This window comes from Haliotis rufescens, unplaced genomic scaffold (genome assembly GCF_023055435.1).
Source record: "Haliotis rufescens isolate VD_foot unplaced genomic scaffold, xgHalRufe1.0.p SCAF_16, whole genome shotgun sequence".
NCBI classification, from domain to species: domain Eukaryota; kingdom Metazoa; phylum Mollusca; class Gastropoda; order Lepetellida; family Haliotidae; genus Haliotis; species Haliotis rufescens.
Window position 1 is genome coordinate 5792759 of NW_025963846.1, and position 22545 is coordinate 5815303.

General features: G+C 42.8%; 1 protein-coding gene across 3 annotated transcripts in view; it reads left to right on the forward strand.

The window, feature by feature from the left end:
* LOC124120687 (proton myo-inositol cotransporter-like) overlaps positions 1 to 13846 on the forward strand; it is a 40089-nt gene extending 26243 nt beyond the window's left edge. For 2 of the 3 annotated variants that reach the window (XM_048396817.1, XM_048396816.1), the window contains 6 exons: positions 127 to 232; positions 1090 to 1250; positions 2122 to 2254; positions 2640 to 2884; positions 5791 to 5943; positions 11778 to 13846. In XM_048396817.1, the coding sequence (XP_048252774.1) occupies positions 127 to 232; positions 1090 to 1250; positions 2122 to 2254; positions 2640 to 2884; positions 5791 to 5943; positions 11778 to 11968 (989 nt within the window). In that variant the 3' untranslated portion in view covers positions 11969 to 13846. The remainder of the gene's footprint in view (positions 1 to 126; positions 233 to 1089; positions 1251 to 2121; positions 2255 to 2639; positions 2885 to 5790; positions 5944 to 11777) is intronic. The other variant, XM_048396818.1, reaches the window with a different exon arrangement.
* The last annotated feature ends 8699 nt before the right edge of the window (positions 13847 to 22545 follow it).

The following is a 22545-nucleotide window of genomic DNA, read 5'->3' on the forward strand; positions in this document are numbered from 1 at the left end:
GAAAGTCTTTCCCTGTGGTTAGATGAGCAAGAAGGTCCCCACTGCAGTTGAGTGGATAGGGTAGATGAACAGTAACTCCTAGAGGTAAGGTGATGAATAGGATGAACATTATCTTTTTCCTTGCAGGCAGCGCGCTGGCTCGGATCTTCAAAACCCCTCACGTTCGGAAGGCGTTGTTTATCGGCGGCGGACTGCAGCTTTTCCAGCAGCTGTGTGGCATCAACACTGTCATGTGAGTTGAACAATAGCGCTGTATTAGGACGTTTGTTTATTGTTTAACGCCACATTCAGCAATATTCCAGCTACATGACGGCGATTTGTAAATAATCGAGTCTGGACCAGACAATCCAGTGACTGACATCATGAGCATCGATCAACGTAATAGGCACCTTCTACGGCAAGCATGGGTTGCTGAAGATCTATCCTACCCCAGATCTTCAGTGGTCGTATTAGGTACGTAAATAAGTTCACCAAGAGCATGCTCATGATTCACTTTCTTCCACACGTACCATGCGGAAGGAAATAATTGCTGTACCCCGTCGTGATCTGTCTGCAGTATGCAACCTCCATTTACGAAAAGGAAAGAGAAACATTATGACACCTATATACCCTCTTCCATATCTTCCATTTTTTCTGCCTCGGGGAATATATCCATGACAATCGAACAACATAGAGTAATATATACGAGTTATGTTTGGCATTTAACATGGTTTCTAATACGTCGAGTTAAATGAGTGAGTGAGTGAGTGAGTTGGGTTTAACGCCGCTTTTAACAGTATTCCAGATATATCACGGCGTGTCAGCTTAATGTGGGAGGAAAGCCCGAAGTGATGCAGGTCTCAGACGTTTACCACTTCGGTGATACCCACGAGCACGGGTATGATGCTGACAAACCTAGAAACATAATCGGGGTGAACCGGGATTCGAACCCACAACCGTAGGTTTCTGGCGTGCCCAAGGGACGCAACTCTGCACAGCGAATCGCGGCGCCTCAGACGACTGGGCAACCCGTGCCCCCTCGAGTTAAATGAACACACATAGACTCTGACGATGAATGGGTTGACCATATGGGTTGTGATGGTGTTGCAGCTACTACAGCGGTTCTATTATCAAGATGGCAGGGTTCCCGTCCAAGTTCGCCATCTGGCTGGTCATGGTGCCGAACACAGTCAACTTTCTGGCCACCTTCATCGGTATTTGGCTGGTGGAGAAACTCGGGAGGAAGATCCTGACAGTGGCCAGCTTCGCAGGTGAAACATACACAGGGTTCTGTTTTGTCTCTGAAACATGAAGCAACTTTCCAAACAATACGAAAGAACAATACGTCCAAATCAGTCCTAAAAATACCCAACGTCGATATGATGAAAAGTTCGATGACCCCTCACGATAAATGTATTATACACCTGCTTAATTATCACACTAAATAACACACACACACGCACGCACGCTAGCACGCACGCACACACACTCATACACCCACACCACGCAGACACACCCATACTCACCCCACACCCACACATGCACCCCAACACCCCCATCCCCCGACATACACCCCCACACCACGCGCACGCATACACCAATACTACGCACACACGCACACATCACACAGACATACACCTATCCCCCACCCCCCACCCACACATATACACACATACTACGCACGCACACACACACACACACACACACACACACACACACACACACACACACACACACACACACACACACACACACACACACACACACACACACACACACACACACACACACACACACACACACACACACACACACACACACAACACACACACACAAAACACACACACAAGCACACACGTGCGCACTCACGAACGCACACACACACGTGCGCGCATTCATATATATACATATACTTGTTTATAAAATAAACAGTTACAAAAATGATAAAATAAGAACAGGAAATAGAAAGATATTACAGGGAGACCCTCTAATAAGTTCAGACAATAATCTGAAACTTACTACCCGCTCCTGTCTTTTAAGGACATGCAATACTCTTGAAAGCAGCGTCAAACTTACACCCACACTGTGAAAGTTATATAGCCCGAACACATATAATTTATCTGAGTTGTGTTGCCGCTTCAGCTGTGGTGATCGCCCTGATCGTGCTGGCAGTGGGCTTCCAGTTGTCCGCGGTCTACACCCCTACCATCAGCAAGAACACAACAGAGTTGATGGACAATGGAACAGTGATACAGGACAAGTGCGCGACATACAGGTGCTGTCTTCATCTGCTACATCCCTTCTTCATCGCCCAGGGCCCACTTGCACAAAGCGATCTAAGCGATAAGATGATCGTAACTCATATACTTTAACATAGGCTTACGATAGTCTTAGCGCTAAGATCGCTTTGTGCAATGGGCCCTGGTCATCATATCTGGATCGTGCGTTTTATTAAATTGGTAACCTGGACTGAACGACTGTTAAACGCGGCGTCATGGAAGGGCACGGTATTTTCATTTAAAAATATGTTGAATGTTATGCCTATTACTCGCTGGACCAGGTTTAACCTTCATTTTTGGTTACTAAATAAATGCTTGGTTAGTATGACCGCCAGTCCCTATGATGCCTGTATTATATCCTATCTGTTCTCTATTCCACAGTCTCTGCGAGGGCTGTATCAACAACAAGAAGTGTGGTTATTGTTTTCACGCAGACTCAGCAGACTCAGGTGGCAGCTGCCTTGCACCGTCTCAAATAGAGAAACGGAAGGAAATTGATTCCGAGTATGGTCGGTGTAACGACACCGACAACAGCGACTTCACCTACGCCGTCGGCTACTGCCCCACAGACTACGCCTGGATGGCAATCCTCGGGCTGACTCTCTTTTTGCTTGGATTTGCTCCAGGTCAGCGCGTTTTATGACAGCGATATATCACGGCGTTGTGACAGCGAGTTCTGTCAGGGGTTTATGCCACGACTTTGTGCTAGTATTGCTTAATCGGGATGTTGTGTCAGCACGTTACGTCAATGTCTTATGTCAGGGCGTTCTGTCGAAACGTTGTGAAAGGGCATTGTGTATTGAGGTTGAGCAGGGCGTGGTGTCATAACGCTGCTTCAAGGTGTAGTATGAGCGTGTTGTGTGAGAAGTTGTGTCAATGCGTTGTATCAGGGTATGGTGAACGTGGGTTGAGTCTGGGCGTTGGATCGGACCATTGTGTCAAGGTCTTGTGTCAGGGTGTTGTATCGGGGCATTGTATCAAGGTCTTATGTCAGGGTGTTGTATCGGGGCATTGTATCAAGGTCTTATGTCAGGGTGTTGTATCGGGGCATTGTGTCAGGGTCTTGTGTCAGGGTGTTGTATCGGGGCATGGTGACCGTGCGTTGAGTCTGGGCGTTGGATCGGAGCATTGTGTCAAGGTCTTGTGTCAGGGTGTTGTATCGGGGCATTGTGTCAAGGTCTTGAGTCAGGGTGTTGTATCGGGGCATCCTGTCAAGGTCTTGTGTCAGGGTGTTGTATCGGGGCATTGTATCAAGGTCTTGTGTCAGGGTGTTGTATCGGCGCATTGTATCAAGGTCTTGTGTCAGGGTGTTGTATCGGGGCATTGTGACCGTGGGTTGAGTCAGGGTGTTGTATCGGTGCATTGTGTCAAGGTCTTGTGTCAGAGTGTTTTATCGGGGCATTGTATCAAGGTCTTGAGTCAGGGTGTTGTATCGGGGCATCGTATCAAGGTCTTGTGTCAGGGTGTTGTATCGGGGCATTGTATCAAGGTCTTGTGTCAGGGTGTTGTATCGGGGCATGGTATCAAGGTCTTGTGTCAGGGTGTTGTATCGGAGCATTGTATCAAGGTCTTGTGTCAGGGTGTTGTATCGGCGCATTGTATCAAGGTCTTGTGTCAGAGTGTTGTATCGGGGCATTGTTTCGAGGTCTTGAGTCAGAGTGTTGTATCGGAGCATTGTATCAAGGTCTTGTGTCAGGGTGTTGTATCGGGGCATTGTATCATGGTCTTGTGTCAGGGTGTTGTATCGGGGCATTGTATCAAGGTCTTGCGTCAGGGTGTTGTATCGGGGCATCCTGTCAAGGTCTTGTGTCAGAGTGTTGTATCGGGGCATTGTATCAAGGTCTTGTGTCAGGGTGTTGTATCGGCGCATTGTATCAAGGTCTTGAGTCAGGGTGTTGTATCGGGGCATCCTGTCAAGGTCTTGTGTCAGGGTGTTGTATCGGGGCATCCTGTCAAGGTCTTGTGTCAGAATGTTGTATCGGGGCATGGTGACCGTGGGTTGAGTCTGGTCGTCGGATCGGAGCATTGTGTCAAGGTCTTGAGTCAGGGTGTTGTATCGGGGCATCCTGTCAAGGTCTTGTGTCAGGGTGTTGTATAGGGGCATTTTATCAAGGTCTTGTGTCAGGGTGTTGTATCGGGGCATGGTGACCGTGCGTTGAGTCTGGTCGTCGGATCGGAGCATTGTGTCAAGGTTTTGAGTCAGGGTGTTGTATCGGGCCATTGTATCAAGGTCATGAGTCAGGGTGTTGTATCGGGGCATTGTATCAAGGTCTTGTGTCAGGGTGTTGTATCGGGGCATGGTATCAAGGTCTTGTGTCAGGGTGTTGTATCGGGGCATTGTATCAAGGTCTTGTGTCAGAGTGCTGTATCGGGGCATGGTATCAAGGTCTTGTGTCAGGGTGTTGTATCGGGGCATTGTATCAAGGTAGTGAGTGAGGGTGTTGTATCGGGGCATTGTATCAAGGTCTTGTGTCAGGGTGTTGTATCGGGGCATTGTATCAAGGTCTTGTGTCAGAGTGTTGTATCGGGGCATCCTGTCAAGGTCTTGTGTCAGGGTGTTGTATCGGGGCATTGTATCAAGGTCTTGAGTCAGGGTGTTGTATCGGGGCATGGTATCAAGGTCTTGTGTCAGGGTGTTGTATCGGAGCATTGTATCAAGGTCTTGTGTCAGGGTGTTGTATCGGGGCATGGTATCAAGGTCTTGTGTCAGGGTGTTGTATCGGGGCATTGTATCAAGGTCTTGTGTCAGAGTGCTGTATCGGGGCATGGTATCAAGGTCTTGTGTCAGGGTGTTGTATCGGGGCATTGTATCAAGGTATTGAGTGAGGGTGTTGTATCGGGGCATTGTATCAAGGTCTTGTGTCAGGGTGTTGTATCGGAGCATTGTTTCAAAGTCTTGTGTCAGGGTGTTGTATCGGGGCATTGTATCAAGGTCTTGTGTCAGAGTGTTGTATCGGGGCATTGTATCAAGGTCTTGTGTCAGGGTGTTGTATCGGGGAATTGTGTCAAAGTCTTGTGTCAGAGTGTTGTATCGGGGCATTGTATCAAGGTCCTGTGTCAGGGTGTTGTATCTGGGCAAGCTTTTCTTTTTTCAGGGCAGTTGTGTCATGACATTGTGTCGGATTTGTGTGTAAGGCTGCAGCGTGAGAATGTTGTGGTTGAGCGTTGTGCCAGACCTTTATGCCAGGGCGTTATGCCATGTCCTGGTGTAATGGCAGTGTGCTCGCACGTTGTTGCATGGCGTTGTAACAGATTTTTGTGTCATTGCGTTGTGTTAAGGTGTTTTGTTATGACGTTGTGCCATGACCTTTTTATTGGGGAGTTGTTGTGGGTCGTTTTGTCATGGCCTTGTGTAACGTTGTTGTGTTAAGGTTTGTTGTGTCAGGGAATTCTGATTGATATAAACATTATTTCAGTACTCTTCAACAATGGCTCGAATAGTGTATCAAAATATGTCAACTGTCATATTTTACTGGCAATGGGATATGCGCGTAGCGTATATGTATTGAGTTTTAAAACTGTTTTTTTCTAGGTTTAGGACCAATGCCTTGGACAATAAATTCAGAAATATTTCCCCTCTGGGCACGTGGAACCTGCATTGCCATGACGACAGCTGTAAACTGGGTCTGTAATCTCATAGTGTCCTTCACCTTCCTCACACTCACGGAAACTATAACAAAATACGGTAAGCCCACACACCTTCCACGTTATAGCCATGGTGCATGCAAGTGACCTCCATTGAATACATGTCGGTTGCATTTTGAGCTTTGGAAATTCGATCACCTGGTCATACCAAAACACGTTAAAATATGGTACTTGTTGTTACCTGATATACTTGCTAAGGCATGTATCTCGGGGGCTACCATTATAAAATTGGATTAACACACATCATAAGCGTATCTCCAGTGCAGTATTAAACAGCATGACATATCGCTATGACGTCAAGTCGTATCCTCTAGTACAGTATTAACTTCATGATATATCTCTATGACGTCAAGGCGTATCACTGGTACAGTATAAAATGGCATGTCTCTCTGGCGTCAATTAGTATCTCTAGTACAGTATTAAACTTCATGATATTTATCTATGACGTCAAGGCGTATCTCTTGTGCAGTATTAAAGTTTATGACATATATCTATGGCGTCAAGGCGTATCACTGGTACAGTATAAAATGACATGTCTCTCTGGCGTCAATTAGAATCTCTAGTACAGTATTAAACTTCATATCATGTCTCTATGGCGTCAAGGCATCTATCTAGTGCAGTATTAAACAGGATGGCATATCTGTATGGCGTCCATGCGTATCTTCAGTGCAGTATTAAACATCATGTCATATCTCGATGGCGTCAATGCGTATCTCTTGTACATTATTAAACAGCATGGCATATCCCTATGGCGTCAAGGCGTATATCGTGAACAGTATTAAACTTCATAGAATATCTCTATGGCGTTAAAGCGTATATCTAGTCCAGTATTTAACATCATGACATATGGATATGGCGTAAAGGCGTATCTCTAGTACAGTATGTTACTTCATAGAATATCTCTATGGCGTCAAGGTGTACCTCTAGTACAGTGTTAAACAGCATGGCATATCTCTATGGCGTCAAGGCGTAGATCTAGTACAGTATTAAACAGCGTGGCATATCTCTATGGCGTAAAGGCGTACCTCTAGTACAGTATTAAACAGCATGGCATATCTCTATGGCGTCAAGGCGTACCTCTAGTACAGTATTAAACAGCGTGGCATATCTCTATGGCGTAAAGGCGTACCTCTAGTACAGTATTAAACAGCATGGCATATCTCTATCGCGTCAAGGCGTATCTCTAGTACAGTATTAAACAGCATGGCGTATCTCTATGGCGTCAAGGCGTAGATCTAGTACAGTATTAAACAGCATGGCATGTCTCTATGGCGTCAAGGCGTATCTCTAGTACAGTATTAAACAGCATGGCATATCTCTATGGCGTCAAGGCGTAGATCTAGTACAGTATTAAACAGCATGGCATGTCTCTATGGCGTCAAGGCTTTTCTCTAGTACAGTATTAAACAGCATGGCATATCTCTATGGCGTCAAGGCGTACCTCTAGTACAGTATTAAACAGCATGGCATATCTCTATGGCGTCAAGGCGTAGATCTAGTACAGTATTAAACAGCATGGCATATCTCTATGGCGTCAAGGCGTATCTCTAGTACAGTATTAAACAGCATGGCATATCTCTATGGCGTCAAGGCGTATCTCTAGTACAGTATTAAACTTCATGACATATCTCTATCGCGTCAATGCGTATCTCTAGTACAGTATTAAACTTCATGACATACCTCTATGGCGTCAAGGCATAGTCTTAGTACAGTATTAAACAGCATGACATATCTCTATGGCGTCAAGGCATAGATCTAGTACAGTATTAAACAGCATGGCATATCTCTATGGCGTATAGGCGTATCTCTGGTACAGTATTAAACAGCATGGCACATCTCTATTGCGTCAAGGCGTATCTCTAGTACAGTATTAAATAGCGTGGCATATCTCTATCGCGTCAAGGCGTATCTCTAGTACAGTATTAAACAGCATGGCATATCTCTATCGCGTCAAGGCGTATCTCTAGTACAGTATTAAACAGCATGGCACATCTCTATGGCGTCAAGGCGTATCTCTAGTACAGTATTAAACGGCATGGCATATCTCTATCGCGTCAAGGCGTATCTCTAGTACAGTATTAAACAGCATGGCATATCTCTATGGCGTCAAGGCGTATCTCTAGTACAGTATTAAACAGCATGGCATATCTCTAAGGCGTCAAGGCGTATCTCCAGTGAAGTATTAAACAGCATGGCATATCTCTATCGCGTCAAGGCGTATCTCTAGTACAGTATTAAACAGCATGGCATATCTCTATGGCGTCAAGGCGTAGATCTAGTACAGTATTAAACAGCGTGGCATATCTCTATCGCGTCAAGGCGTATCTCTAGTGCAGTATTAAACAGCATGGCATATCTCTAAGGCGTCAAGGCGTAGATCTAGTACAGTATTAAACAGCATGGCATATCTCTATGGTGTCAAGGCGTATCTCTAGTACAGTATTAAACAGCGTGGCATTTCTCTATGGCGTCAAGGCGTATCTCTAGTACAGTATTAAACAGCATGGCATAACTCTAAGGCGTCAAGGCGTAGATCTAGTACAGTATCGAACAGCTTGGCATATCTCTATGGCGTCAAGGCGTAGATCTAGTACAGTATTAAACAGCATGGCATATCTCTAAGGCGTCAAGGCGTAGATCTAGTACAGTATCGAACAGCATGGCATATCTCTATGGCGTCAAGGCGTATCTCTAGTACAGTATTAAACAGCATGGCATATCTCTATGGCGTCAAGGCGTAGATCAAGTACACTATTAAACAGCATGGCATATCTGTATGGCGTCAAGGCATAGATCTAGTACAGTATTAAACAGCATGACATATCTCTATTGCGTCAAGGCGTATCTCTAGTACAGTATTAAACAGCATGACATATCTCTATGGCGTCAAGGCGTATCTCTAGTACAGTATTAAACAGCATGGCATATCTCTAAGGCGTCAAGGCGTATCTCTAGTACAGTATTAAACAGCGTGGCATATCTCTATGGGGTCAAGGCGTATCTCTAGTACAGTATTAAACAGCATGGCATATCTCTATGGCGTCAAGGCGTAGATCTAGTACAGTATTAAACAGCATGGCATATCTCTATGGCGTCAAGGCGTACCTCTAGTACAGTATTAAACAGCATGGCATATCTCTATGGCGTCAAGGCGTAGATCTAGTACAGTATTAAACAGCATGGCATATCTCTATGGTGTCAAGGCGTATCTCTAGTACAGTATTAAACAGCATGGCATATCTCTATGGCGTCAAGGCGTATCTCTAGTACAGTATTAAACAGCATGGCATATCTCTAAGGCGTCAAGGAATAGATCTAGTACAGGATCGAACATCATGGCATATCTCTATGGCGTCAAGGCGTATCTCTAGTACAGTATTAAACAGCATGGCATATCTCTAAGGCGTCAAGGCGTAGATCTAGTACAGTATCGAACAGCATGGCATATCTCTATGGCGTCAAGGCGTAGATCAAGTACACTATTAAACAGCATGGCATATCTGTATGGCGTCAAGGCATAGATCTAGTACAGTATTAAACAGCATGACATATCTCTATGGCGTCAAGGCGTATCTCTAGTACAGTATTAAACAGCATGGCATATCTCTAAGGCGTCAAGGCGTATCTCTAGTACAGTATTAAACCTCATGACATACATCTGTGGCGTCAAGGCGTAGATCAAGTACACTATTAAACAGCATGGCATATCTGTATGGCGTCAAGGCATAGATCTAGTACAGTATTAAACAGCATGACATATCTCTATGGCGTCAAGGCGTATCTCTAGTACAGTATTAAACAGCATGGCATATCTCTATCGCGTCAAGGCGTAGATCTAGTACAGTATTAGACAGCGTGGCATATCTCTATGGCGTCAAGGCGTATCTCTAGTACAGTATTAAACAGCGTGGCATATCTCTATGGGGTCAAGGCGTATCTCTAGTACAGTATTAAACAGCATGGCATATCTCTATGGCGTCAAAGCGTAGATCTAGTACAGTATTAAACAGCATGACACATCTCTATCGCGTCAAGGCGTAGATGTAGTACAGTATTAAACAGCATGGCATATCTCTATGGCGTCAAGGCGTATCTCTAGTACAGTATTAAACAGCATGGCATATCTCTATCGCGTCAAGGCGTATCTCTAGTACAGTATTTAACAGCATGGCATATCTGTATGGCGTCAAGGCGTAGATCTAGTACAGTATTAAACAGCATGGCATATCTCTATGGCGTCAAAGCGTAGATCTAGTACAGTATTAAACAGCATGACACATCTCTAAGGCGTCAAGGCGTAGATGTAGTACAGTATTAAACAGCATGGCATATCTCTATGGCGTCAAGGCGTATCTCTAGTACAGTATTAAACAGCATGGCATATCTCTATCGCGTCAAGGCGTATCTCTAGTACAGTATTTAACAGCATGGCATATCTGTATGGCGTCAAGGCGTAGATCTAGTACAGTATTAAACAGCATGGCATATCTCTATCGCGTCAAGGCGTAGATCTAGTACAGTATTAAACAGCATGGCATATCTCTATCGCGTCAAGGCGTATCTCTAGTACAGTATTAAACAGCGTGGCATATCTCTATCGCGTCAAGGCGTAGATCTAGTACAGTATTAAACAGCGTGGCATATCTCTATCGCGTCAAGGCGTAGATCTAGTACAGTATTAAACAGCGTGGCATATCTCTATCGCGTCAAGGCGTAGATCTAGTACAGTATTAAGCAACGTTGCATATCTCTATCGCGTCAAGGCGTATCTCTAGTACAGTATTAAACAGCATGGCATATCTCTAAGGCGTCAAGGCGTAGATCTAGCACAGTATTAAACAGCATGGCATATCTCTAAGGCGTCAAGGCGTATCTCTAGTACAGTATTAAACAGCATGGCATATCTCTAAGGCGTCAAGGCGTAGATCTAGTACAGTATCGAACAGCATGGCATATCTCTATGGCGTCAAGGCGTAGATCCAGTACACTATTAAACAGCATGGCATATCTATGGCGTGAAGGCATAGATCTAGTACAGTATTAAACAGCATGGCATATCTCTATGGCGTCCAGGCGTAGATCTAGTACAGTATTAAACAGCATGGCATATATACATATGTCGTCAATGCGTATCTCTAGTACAGTATTAAACCTCATGACATACATCTGTGGCGTCAAGGCGTAGATCTAGTACAGTATTAAACAGCATGGCATGTCTCTATGGTGTCAAGGCGTAGATGTAGTACAGTATTAAACAGCATGGCATATCTCTATGGCGTGAAGGCGTAGATCTAGTACAGTATTAAACAGCATGGCATATCTCTATGGCGTCAAGGCGTACCTCTAGTACAGTATTAAACAGCATGGCATATCTCTATGGCGTCAAGGCATAGATCTAGTACAGTATTAAACAGCATGGCACATCTGTATGGCGTCAAGGCGTAGATCTAGTACAGTATTAAACAGCATGGCATATCTCTATGGCGTCAAGGCGTACCTCTAGTACAGTATTAAACAGCATGGCATGTCTCTAAGGCGTCAAGGCGTAGATCTAGTACAGTATTAAACAGCGTGGCATATCTCTATGGCGTCAAGGCGTATCTCTAGTACAGTATTAAACAGCATGACATATCTTTATGGTGTCAAGGCGTAGATCTAGTACAGTATTAAACAGCATGGCATGTCTATATGGCGTCAAGGCGTAGATGTAGTACAGTATTAAACAGCATGGCATATCTGTATCGCGTCGGGATGTGTATGTATCGCTACAGTTAGGATAGGCACAGGAAAAGGCATTCTTTTTGGGTGTAGTTACGTCTATGGTCGCTGGGTAGTCTACACTGCTGCTTTACATTAGTATGGGATATATTTCAGGCACGTTCTGGCTGTTTGGTGGCATCTGCTTCCTAGGGATGCTGTTCACGCTGGTGTTTGTGCCGGAAACGAAGGGGAAGACGCTTGAAGAGGTGGAAATGTTGTTCATGACGCCAGAACAAAGAGAAGAACGCCGAGCTCAGAGTCAGCAGTCAGCAGAGAAATATGTATACTCAAACACCAAAATGTAGCAAATCTAGGTAGTAAGAACACGGGTAGACAGAGTGTACATAAATCAAGGGTACAAAGGGGTACATATGTTTTGGTTCCTACATTATTCACAGCAAGTGGGGCAATTTATTTCAGGTAGGAAACTTGACCATCAACTAATTAGAGAGTGTATTGTAAAATTCATTAATCAACACGGCTTGGCGCTAGCAAACCATATACTGTGACGTCATGTCCATCGCGTCACAATGCTTAGACTTCCCATGTGTAAAATTGTATGACGTCACAATATGTGCTTTACTTTAGAAGAAAATATTTCAACGGCCACTTCATTTTCTCTAGGGATGTTTGTTTGAATAATGCTGACAGATTATCGGCCACCGTGATGTTATTATGTCTCATCGAAGTGGTTCGGGTATTTTAGTCAACATTATGGTTTGAGTACAAAAATGAAAAATATTGACGCTTGAAGAGGTGGAAATGTTGTTCATGACGCCAGAACAAAGAGAAGAACGCCGAGCTCAGTCAGCAGTCAGCAGAGAAATATGTATACTCAAACACCAAAATGTAGCAGATCTAGGTAGTAAGCACACGGGTAGACAGAGTGTACATAAATCAAGGGTACAAAGGGGTACATATAGGGTACATATGCATCAAGAACTCGAAGACATGTGCTATGGGTATTGAGAGGGTAAAGATGTATGGTGGACTTGGGTATTCGATCTATTTTGAGAGGGTTCTTTCGTATACGCTGTGTGTGACGATCTGGCTTGAATACTGGTTTGCGTTCATGATCATTATTGACATTTAACATAAAACGTAAATGTTCATCAATCACGAGTTTTTCTACCATGGCAGTTTAGAATCCTGGATTCTTATTGGTGTGCCTGCGTTATTGAATCATGATTTTGCGGATGACTTCATCACCGCACAAGAAAATATTTATTCATAAGCACATCTTTCGCAAATCAGCCCGTTCAAATATTGATATAACTTATTTCACGTTGCTAATTACGATGTTGTGGTTCCTACATTATTCGCAGCAAGTGTGGCAATTTATTTCAGGTAGGAAACTTGATCAACTAATTAGAGAGTGTATTGTAAAATTCATTAATCAACACGGCTTGGCGCTAGCAAACCATACACTGTGACGTCATGTCCATCGCGTCACAATGCTTAGACTTCCCATGTGTAAAATTGTATGACGTCACAATATGTGCTTTACTTTAGAAGAAAGTTCTCTAGGGATGTTTGTTTGAATAATGCTGACAGATTATCGGCCAACGTGATGTTATTATGTCTCATCGAAGTGGTTCGGGTATTTTAGTCAACATTATGGTTTGAGTACAAAAATGAAAAACGTATGTGTATAAATACTGACCACTCATCCCTGATCCACATCATCTTTCAACCGACTGAATATATTAGGGTCTACCGATGCATCATCACTAATCGTTTCCTTAGAACCAAAGAGTTTGTTTTGTCATTGTGTCATGGAACAATAGAGATAAAAAAAATGCGTTTTCGATACCTGTAAATTTATCAAATTCGAAATCTCAATGCCATCGCGTTTGGTTTCGAATGAAACCCCTATATGGTAAACACACTACGTTTATCTCCTAATTAAATCACTCATAAGAGCAGATATATTTCATATCGCATTGACATATATGTGCCAGATATATGACGTAAAGCAGTGGGGTCACAGACTACATGACGTCACATAGGAAGGTATATGGTTTATAGCAAGGAAGATTGTCAATGGGTTACCCATGTGCTTGGAATCAGGAAGTCAATGCGAGCAGCTAATTAACAATGGTGCATGCCGTGTGTAATGCATCACACTTGTCTTTATTTGCTCTCCATCTTAATGTAAATAAAAGTAGGATACAACATGTAAATATACATTTTATTTTAGGTTTTTGAATATTTTAAACTATTTTCTGTTCACTTCTAAGTTTATGCGCTAATTTATTTGAATAGCTATTTTCACGAATACCAATGAATGTTATGGTGTTTGGTTTAACTGAACCTTTCTCCCAATTGTATGAGTGAGTGAGTGTGTGAGTAGGTGAGTTGGACTACGCCGATTTTAACATTATTCCAGTTATATCACGGCGTGTCAGCTTAATGTGGGAGTAAAGCCCGAAGTGATGCAGGTCTCGGACGTTTACCACTTCGGTGAAACCCACGTGCACGGGTATGGTGCTGACAAACCTAGAAACATAATCGGGACGAACCGGAATTCGAACCCACAATCATAGGTTTCTGGCGTGCCCAAGGGACGCAACTCTGCACAGCGAATCGTGGCGCCTTAGGCGACTGGGCCACCCGTGTCCCCTCCAAATTGTTCTAAGGTGGATACTTTCATAGACGGATGCCAGACGGTTTATCAGTAACACATGAGCGCATTATCGCCGTAACTGTGAAGATGTGGCCAGTACGTGCTGAAAATGCCCGTGGATTATATTATTGAGACAAAGGAAAATAGTCTTTCATTTCTGCTTGATACATTAATAAAACCGGGGCGTCCACCATACTAGATCCATGATGCCATTTGGGTCAACTCGGTACATTACGCTATCTGTATACCACCTCGTGCAACATTTTTGAAGTGATGTTACATATCTTCACCTAAATGTAACCCTTGTACTTCAAGGCCTCTCCCTAATTCGTATAGTATGTCATCCATTTGAAAACCGCTTATTATCATTGTGCCAAAGTGAGTGTGTGAGTTCCGTTTATCGCCGCTATCAACAGTATTTCAGTTGTGTCACGGCTTGTCACCTTGATGTGGGAGGAGTGAGTGAGTGAGTGAGTGAGTGAGTGAGTGAGTATGGTTTTACGCCGCTTTTAGCAATATTCCAGCAATATCACGGCGGGGGGACACCACATTGTACCTGTGTCGGGAATCGAACCCGGGTCTTCGGCGTGACGAGCGAACGCTTTAACCACTAGGCTACCCGACCGCCCCTGATGTGGGAGGAAATTCCGAAGTGATGCTTACACGTTTAAGATTTTTTCCCTTTGGCGAAACCCGCGAGCACGAGTTGGCTGCTAGCAACCCTGGAAACATAATCAGGACGAACCGGGATTCGAACACACGATCATTGGTCAATGGCGGTGTCTTCGACGACTGCCCCACCCGTGCTCCAAGAAAGTCACATGAACAAAACTAGTCATCAATAAGGATTTTACACTATTCTGACCGACGTGGCTTACAGTGAGTGAGTGAGTTGTCGTTAACGCCGCTTTTAACGGCGTGTCAGCTTAATGTGGGAGGAAAGCCCGAAGTGATGCAGGTCTTAGACGTTTACCACTTCGGTGAAACCCACGTGCACGGGTATAGTTCTGACAAACCTAGAAACATAATCGGTGCCAACCGGGATTCGAACCCACAATCATAGGTTTCTGGCGTGCCCAAGGGACGCAACTCTGCACAGCGAATTGCGGCGCCTTAGACGACTGGGCCACCCGTGCTTCCAAATGGCTTATAGAATAAGAAGAGAAATGCGCCACGATTATTTAAAAAAAGGATCTGTGTTAAATTCAGGGAATGGGAAAAATTGAAACAAAATGAATATAATTCTATGTGTAGCGCTCGTAAACACAACTGATTACCAACATGGATAGGATACTGTGCTGGCTGAGGTGATTTGTAGGATTGAGACGAGAAATGCGCCATGAATATTTTAAATTTATATTGATTACTAGGTTAAATTTTGAAAATGGGAATAAACTGGCAAAAGAAAGAACACACTTGAAAATTGGATGTGACCACAAAATTATAAAACGTTATCAAAACGTTACCAGGCTGAAAACAGTCGCCGTAGCACTGCAAACGTAAGGTCAAAAACAAACCTGGTATACCCGTTTTAAATCCACCACCATCGAATAACCATTTCTTGTTTCTTTATCATTTATCCACCATCAAACATGGGTGTATACTTTCTTTGCCCGGCAGTTTACGTCCTTTTGTAGGGCCCAACTCAATCTACAGAGGTCAGTGCACTTTAAATAAACTCATCATGAAACTGTGTCGGGCCGATAACAAATCAGGTCCCGAACGTGGCTTTAAATAACTTCATATCGCAACATTCTAATCCAGACATATGCCATTATATTCGCAAGTATATTTTCACAAGGGCGTGTTTTATAAACTTTTAATAGACAGCTTCATTAACTCACTCGTTATCTTCACACACAATAAATGTAATTACAATGACGAGACTGTGTTGTTATCTGTGCCGGAGAATAGATTCATTGCGTGTACACATCACCAGCAAGTTATCGGGACAATACCTTCAGTTTGTGTGCTGGGCAAGAAGATATCAGCTGACGGGAGGTAACTCTTAACTGAGTTGCTACGATATAGCGACTTCAGACCTTTATGCAATCAAGAGTAAATGTTGTGCGTCTTCCTCGATATTCAAAAAGGATATGATATGATCTGGAGACAAGGACTTCTTTTCAAATATAGGAATGAAAGTTAAACTTGTTTAGATGGATTCGCTCGTTCCTTCCTGAAAGTTTTTTTTCAAGTTCGCATTGGTCAGGACTTTTCTGGTATGCATTTGACTGGCTGGATAGTTCGAACGTTAGAAGCCAATATAAACCTATCACTGATATGTCCAATTATACTGGAGGTACTCGAATTTCATGTAATGACCTCTTGCTGAGTTGGAGGTTTTACTTCTTAAAAGTAAGACCCAGTAGCAGGTCTTACTTTTGTAAGTAAGACTTATTACCGGGTCTTACTTTTGAAAGTAAGACCTCTTATCGGGTCTTACTGTTTAAAGTAAAACCCTGCCCTGATTTCGAAACAAACCAAGTTTTCAAAACCGGATTTACGACATTAGCAAATTTAGCCCACATGAACGCTTCAGTGTGATATTTTGTACAAAGTTACAGTATAGGTTGAAATCAGACTTTAGTGTTGGAAACATGTAGAGAAATTTAGTCAGAAAAAAATTGAGTAAGAATTCTCAAGTTTGTTTCGAGAAATCGGAGCCCGTTTCAGATACCTGATTTCTTAATCCTTCAACAAAAAAATAAATTTTTCAACATTTTTCAACAATTCTTTATTTCAGTTGAAATTAATAGTTAACGAATACTGCTTGTCTTTGCATTTTCCACAGTTAACAGAAACATTTGATTCTGGTTCAGAAGTTTGAGCAGTTGGTTCAGAATCAACTTTTCTCTTTCTGTCGGGAATAACGCATAACAGGTCGGAAACTGATGCCTTTTGGTCATCTGAAGACCTCTTGTACACCCGAACGGCTTCACTGCGGTGACCTGAAATTCACTAAAATAAAGTATTAAACTGAAGAACCAAATTCAATCTATTATATTAAATTACAACAGATTCCAATCCTCCAAAGTGAGAATGCATTTAAATAGTAGTTATACATACATGCTGCATAAATACATTCTCCAAACTGTACAGTTCAGTATTTAGAGTGGTAATATAGACAGTTTCTTCAGTGCTGTGAAGTAGAATGCATTAGTTTCCTCGCCTGCTGCCTTACTGCAGTAAAAGAAATAAACATCTTGGAATATTTTCGAATTTCCATCGACACTTACAGCATGACTTGATATACAACATAAGTACTACGATAACATATGACTGCATTCATTCTTTTTTTCGACCGACGCTGATTAGTACATATATATAAACCATTTTACAAACGATTCATTGTTTACCATTTTTCAAAAGAAATCTTACCAAAGAAGCCTGTATTTTTTTTATAAAGGCGGACATAACATCTCTCCAGGTTCCTTGAAACGAAAGAAAAAGTCATCGTCACTCTCTGCTTCATCACTCTTTTCAACGGTTTTGGACTGGGTTATGAACAGTCCTCTGTCGCTGTCTGCCTCATCCATCGTGTCTCCGTCAAATGAATGTTCTAACAGGACACGTGATGCCGCGTAACGAAAATTCCGTGCAGCACGTGCGGCCGTGCGCGCTGTTTTAAAATTAGACAATGCTCCTCGATATACCAGCTGGGTACCACCCAGCGCGGTATAAACAATGCAGTGTTAGGACCGGCAGTACTTGGATGAAGGATACTGTTTTATTTGATCATTAAAATGTAATCTTTTCATTTGACGGTTCATATGTCAGATAAAGTACTCGTCCTCGGTCATGGTTGGAAAAGTAAGGACCTCATTGCTCAGGAAGTGTAAAAGTAAGACCTCCCGCTTCGGTCTTACTTTTACACTTCCTTCGCACTGAGGTCCTTACTTTTCCAATCATGACCTCGGCCTCGTACTTTATCCTACACGTAAGGCTGCACAGGCGAAAATGGACGACCTCCGATTTGACCTACTTAAAGAAATTATGGAACACGCTTTGTTCTCTTCTGTTTAATATTCCGGACTGCTGTAAGCTCCGCTCTTCTGATCTTCTTGTCATCTGAATCGTCAGCTCATTTGAAGCATCGTTTTCTCACTGTGGCTCACCCATCTCGGAAGAGAAATCTGCATTATTTTATAAAGTTGAATCCTCAGGATTTCTGACTCCATTTTTGTCTCCACCTCCTCGAATCTCAATAGCTGAATAGCTTTACCAATGTTTTGTAAATTATCAGCTTTTCCTGAGTTTAAGTTAAACTGACTTCTGTATTTGTCTTTAACTTCTCAGTGGTTTTAAAAGTTAAAGGAACTTGTCTCTGAAGGAAAAAATTCGTTGGTGAAATGCCGATTCATGGGATTTGGGCAATCTTTCAACAACGCATTTCTTGTTGCAGATACTTTTTTCATAATTTACTTTTTTTCATGCATTTTCTTGGACAATATATACTCAACAACAAAAGTTCATGTGACACCAATATTTTAGACTAAGTGTAATTTTTCAAACAAGTAAAGTTTGGTTTTCAATACTGCTACAGAAAAGCATGGATTCCATGCAAAAGTTGACTTTTATGCAAGCCCCATGCATTTCACTACCCAAGAATGGGTATAAAACCATGTGCGTTAACGGGATTCCATATGCATTGTTTAGCAACATTGCTGACAACAACCACTCAGAAAAACAACAAAATTACGCAATTATTCAACATTAATATTACGAAATGCCTGTCCGAAAATGAGCGTCTGCGAGCCATTGGTATGCTTGAAGCAGGATCGAGTCAATGTGAGGTTGCAAAGGACAATTTATCGTCCACAGAAACACCATTTGGTGTTTATGGCAACGTTGGCAACAGACAAATGCAGTCAGAGACCATCCTCGGAGTGGCAGGCCACGCGTAACCAATAATCGACAAGACAACTGGATTCGAACACCACACCTACGAAATCGATTCCAGCCAGCAACAGTGACTGCAAGAAGCATCCCTGGCCTTCGACGAATATATTCACAACCCGTACGTCGTCGCCTCAGATATGCAGGGATTTTCGCCAGAAGACCCACCAGACGTCCCAGTTTGACAGGAAACCACCGTCAAGCACGTCTACAGTGGTGCAGACAGCGTCTACGCTGGACGACCATGCACTGGGGACACAGCAAGACAGAGTGTGAAAGTGGTAGAGGGAAATCTCAATAGACAGCGCTACCGCGACGAGATCATCGGCCCTGTTGTTCTACCGTTTTTGCGTCGTCATGGCCCAGGAATGACAACGCCCGGCCTCATATTGCTCGACCTGTTCAACAGTCTCTTCAACAAAACAACGTGAATGTCATCCCCTAGCCGGCTCGCTCCCCCGATCTCTCACCAATCGAGCACATGTGGGATGAGATGGATCGGGCGTTCGGAACGTTCGGGTAGCCTAGTGGCTAAAGCGTTCGCTCGTCTCGCCGAAGCCTCGGGTTCGATTCCCGACTTGGGTACAATGTGTGAAGCCTATTTCTGGTGACCCCCGCCACGATATTGCTGGAATATTGCTAAAAGCGGCGTAAAACCACACTCACTCACTCACTCACTCTTAAACGTCCTGCACGAGTCATAACGTGAACTGTCTTCCTAAGTTGAATGGCGACATGCCTTCCCTGGGTCCTCACTCTCTGCCAAACAAGTTCTTTCAGTCATGAAAAAACATAAATAAAAAAAGAAGTAAATATCCCAATTCACCACTAGACTGATTATGTATAGTAACTTTCATCAAGGCATATTTAACGGTTGAGGAGTTCTGCTCGGGAGACGAGCACTAGTCTCGTTTTCAGTGTAAGTCCAACATGTCTTCACGAAAAATATTATCGAAAGAAAAATCCCAAATCATCAAAAGGCATCAGTTCACTACGAGAATGATATGTATAGCAAGTTTCAACAAGAACTATTCAACGGTTTAGGAATTCTCCTCCTGAAACGTGAAACGGACGTCTGTCGGACGGACGGACAGACAGATGGACGGTCGGACGGACAAGCTGATGGCTATATCCCCTCGTTTTCAAACCGGAATATAAAAAGTGGAAGATGTAAGGAATAGATTCACAGGGTTCCTTGCATTTCTGGGTTGTGTTTTTATGCAAATGAATCGGAATTTCTGGTGGGATTGGCAAAGTCAAAACAATGAGATTTGCCCAAGAAATTCAACTTAAGCTTCAGGTATATCGATGATCTGATATCGTCAAATATCCAATTCCCGTCCCCCGATTTACCCACATGAACTAGAAATAAAGGAGACCCGTTGGACAGCCTCGTCTGTTTCATATTTGTATCTATGCAACCAAGAAAATCTCCGCAAGACTGCATGACAAGAGGGATGACTTCAACTTTACAGTGGTCAATTTTCCTTTATGTCGAGCACTATTCCAGCAGGTTTTTACAAGTGAACAATTGACTGGTTTTTGCATGTATTTGTAACGGATGCCACCCCACCACTGGGGCACAAGACGCGAACACAGGGTATCAACACTGTTTGATGGTAATTCATAAACATATGCTCAAGATATTGTTAGAACCGTACAACCGACTCTGCTTTTGGCAGAAATATCGTATGAATATGGCAAAGGTTTTTGTTTCATTTATTTCTATGCTTACAGCTAGAACTTGGATTGTTTGACAGGGAAGATTATATCAGTACTTCAGCAATTCAACATGGAGAAAGATGAAAACTGGTCAGTAAACACTGATTGCCTCTTCAAGCATACTGTGTAAAATGGTCCAAGCATACTGTGTAAAATGGTCCATAGAAATCATACCTTTTTGTCATGTTGCAGCATAGGGAACCTTCAAAAAGCATTTACAGAAAATGCCAATATGTATTCCATCTATTATATACAACACCATACAACTGCAAACGCCAGAAAATGAGCAGATTTGAAGATTCAAATGGTTGGCGAGTTATAAATACAGATTCCTGTATCCTAGATGCAACATGGAACCACATTCAATGGACAGATTTCCAAATCACATTTATACAAGGGTCTAGGTTCAATTGTACATCTGGTCCAAAATGGATTTCTGAGAAACAAGGGTGCTACAACTGTGGTTGTGCCTATGTGGCTTTCTTGATCATATTGATAGACCACGATCGTTTTGTTGCAGGCATGCTACAACGTTAAAGCAGGACAACTCTTGAATGTGGAAACAAAGTTTAGCGGATAAGTTCTGGCGATTAGAATTAATCAAATTTGATGTTGACGTTCCAGATATGTTCGGTCTGTGCATCTGGGAAGCGAAAGGTTCCTTTGTTCATACGGATTTGATCAGTTTAGCTGGACAAATGCCAGAAATAGTGTAAAATCTACCATTGTTGATTAGTACAAGAGAAAACATACACATTTATGGATACAAACTTCTGGTTTATTTTGCATAGCGACGTTTCGATGTAGATTCTTAAACCGTTATGAAGCTGGAGTGATGACAGCCAAGTGATGATAGGTAATTGTGCAGGAAATGTGATAAGCAGCAGATTAACCTTGGCAACAGCAGGTAAAAGATAACAAGTAGCATATAGATAATTGGATGAAGCCAAATGAACGGTATGAATAACAAATAGCACACAGGTGATGAAGCACACGAGTAATGAAGTCAGATGTACAGTAAGGATAAGGATTAAAAGGATTAAACAGTTGTGACAACCTTATTAGATCCGAATTAAAATAGTCTATTGATTTTTAGATCTTCATAGGCAGATGTGTGGTAATACCCTTGATCTCTGTTGATCAAAGGTTTGTGACGGCGGATTTCTATTACTTCCGAGAGTTTTCCTTTGGTGAAGTCCTGATGTTTTTTTTTGAAGAGGCATTGGACTTTTGTCAAACTGAATTTGATGGGTAGAGAATTTGTGCTAGTGGTCTGAGAGAGCTTGGAGGATGGATCTAAGGGATGGTGAGACAGTAAACAGGTAGTTCAAGAAAACTTCTCACGTCTCCTTTCAAAAGAGGTAAGAAATCACCGTCGGTTGTCGAATATATCTATTTCATAAATTACATTAGGTAGCAGGTTTACCAGATCCATGAGATCTCATGCCACATGTCAGAGCAGGTGGTTCGTGTTGATGAAACTAGAAACTTTAAGAAAGTCTCTATCAGACTTAAGCTTTCTGACTGTCTATTTTGATACTGACATATTCTTTTTTTCTGAACCAGGCTGAGATTTAGGAAATCTTGCCTCGCATTCGAAATCCTGGCATTAAGTATTGAGAATACTCATTAGTG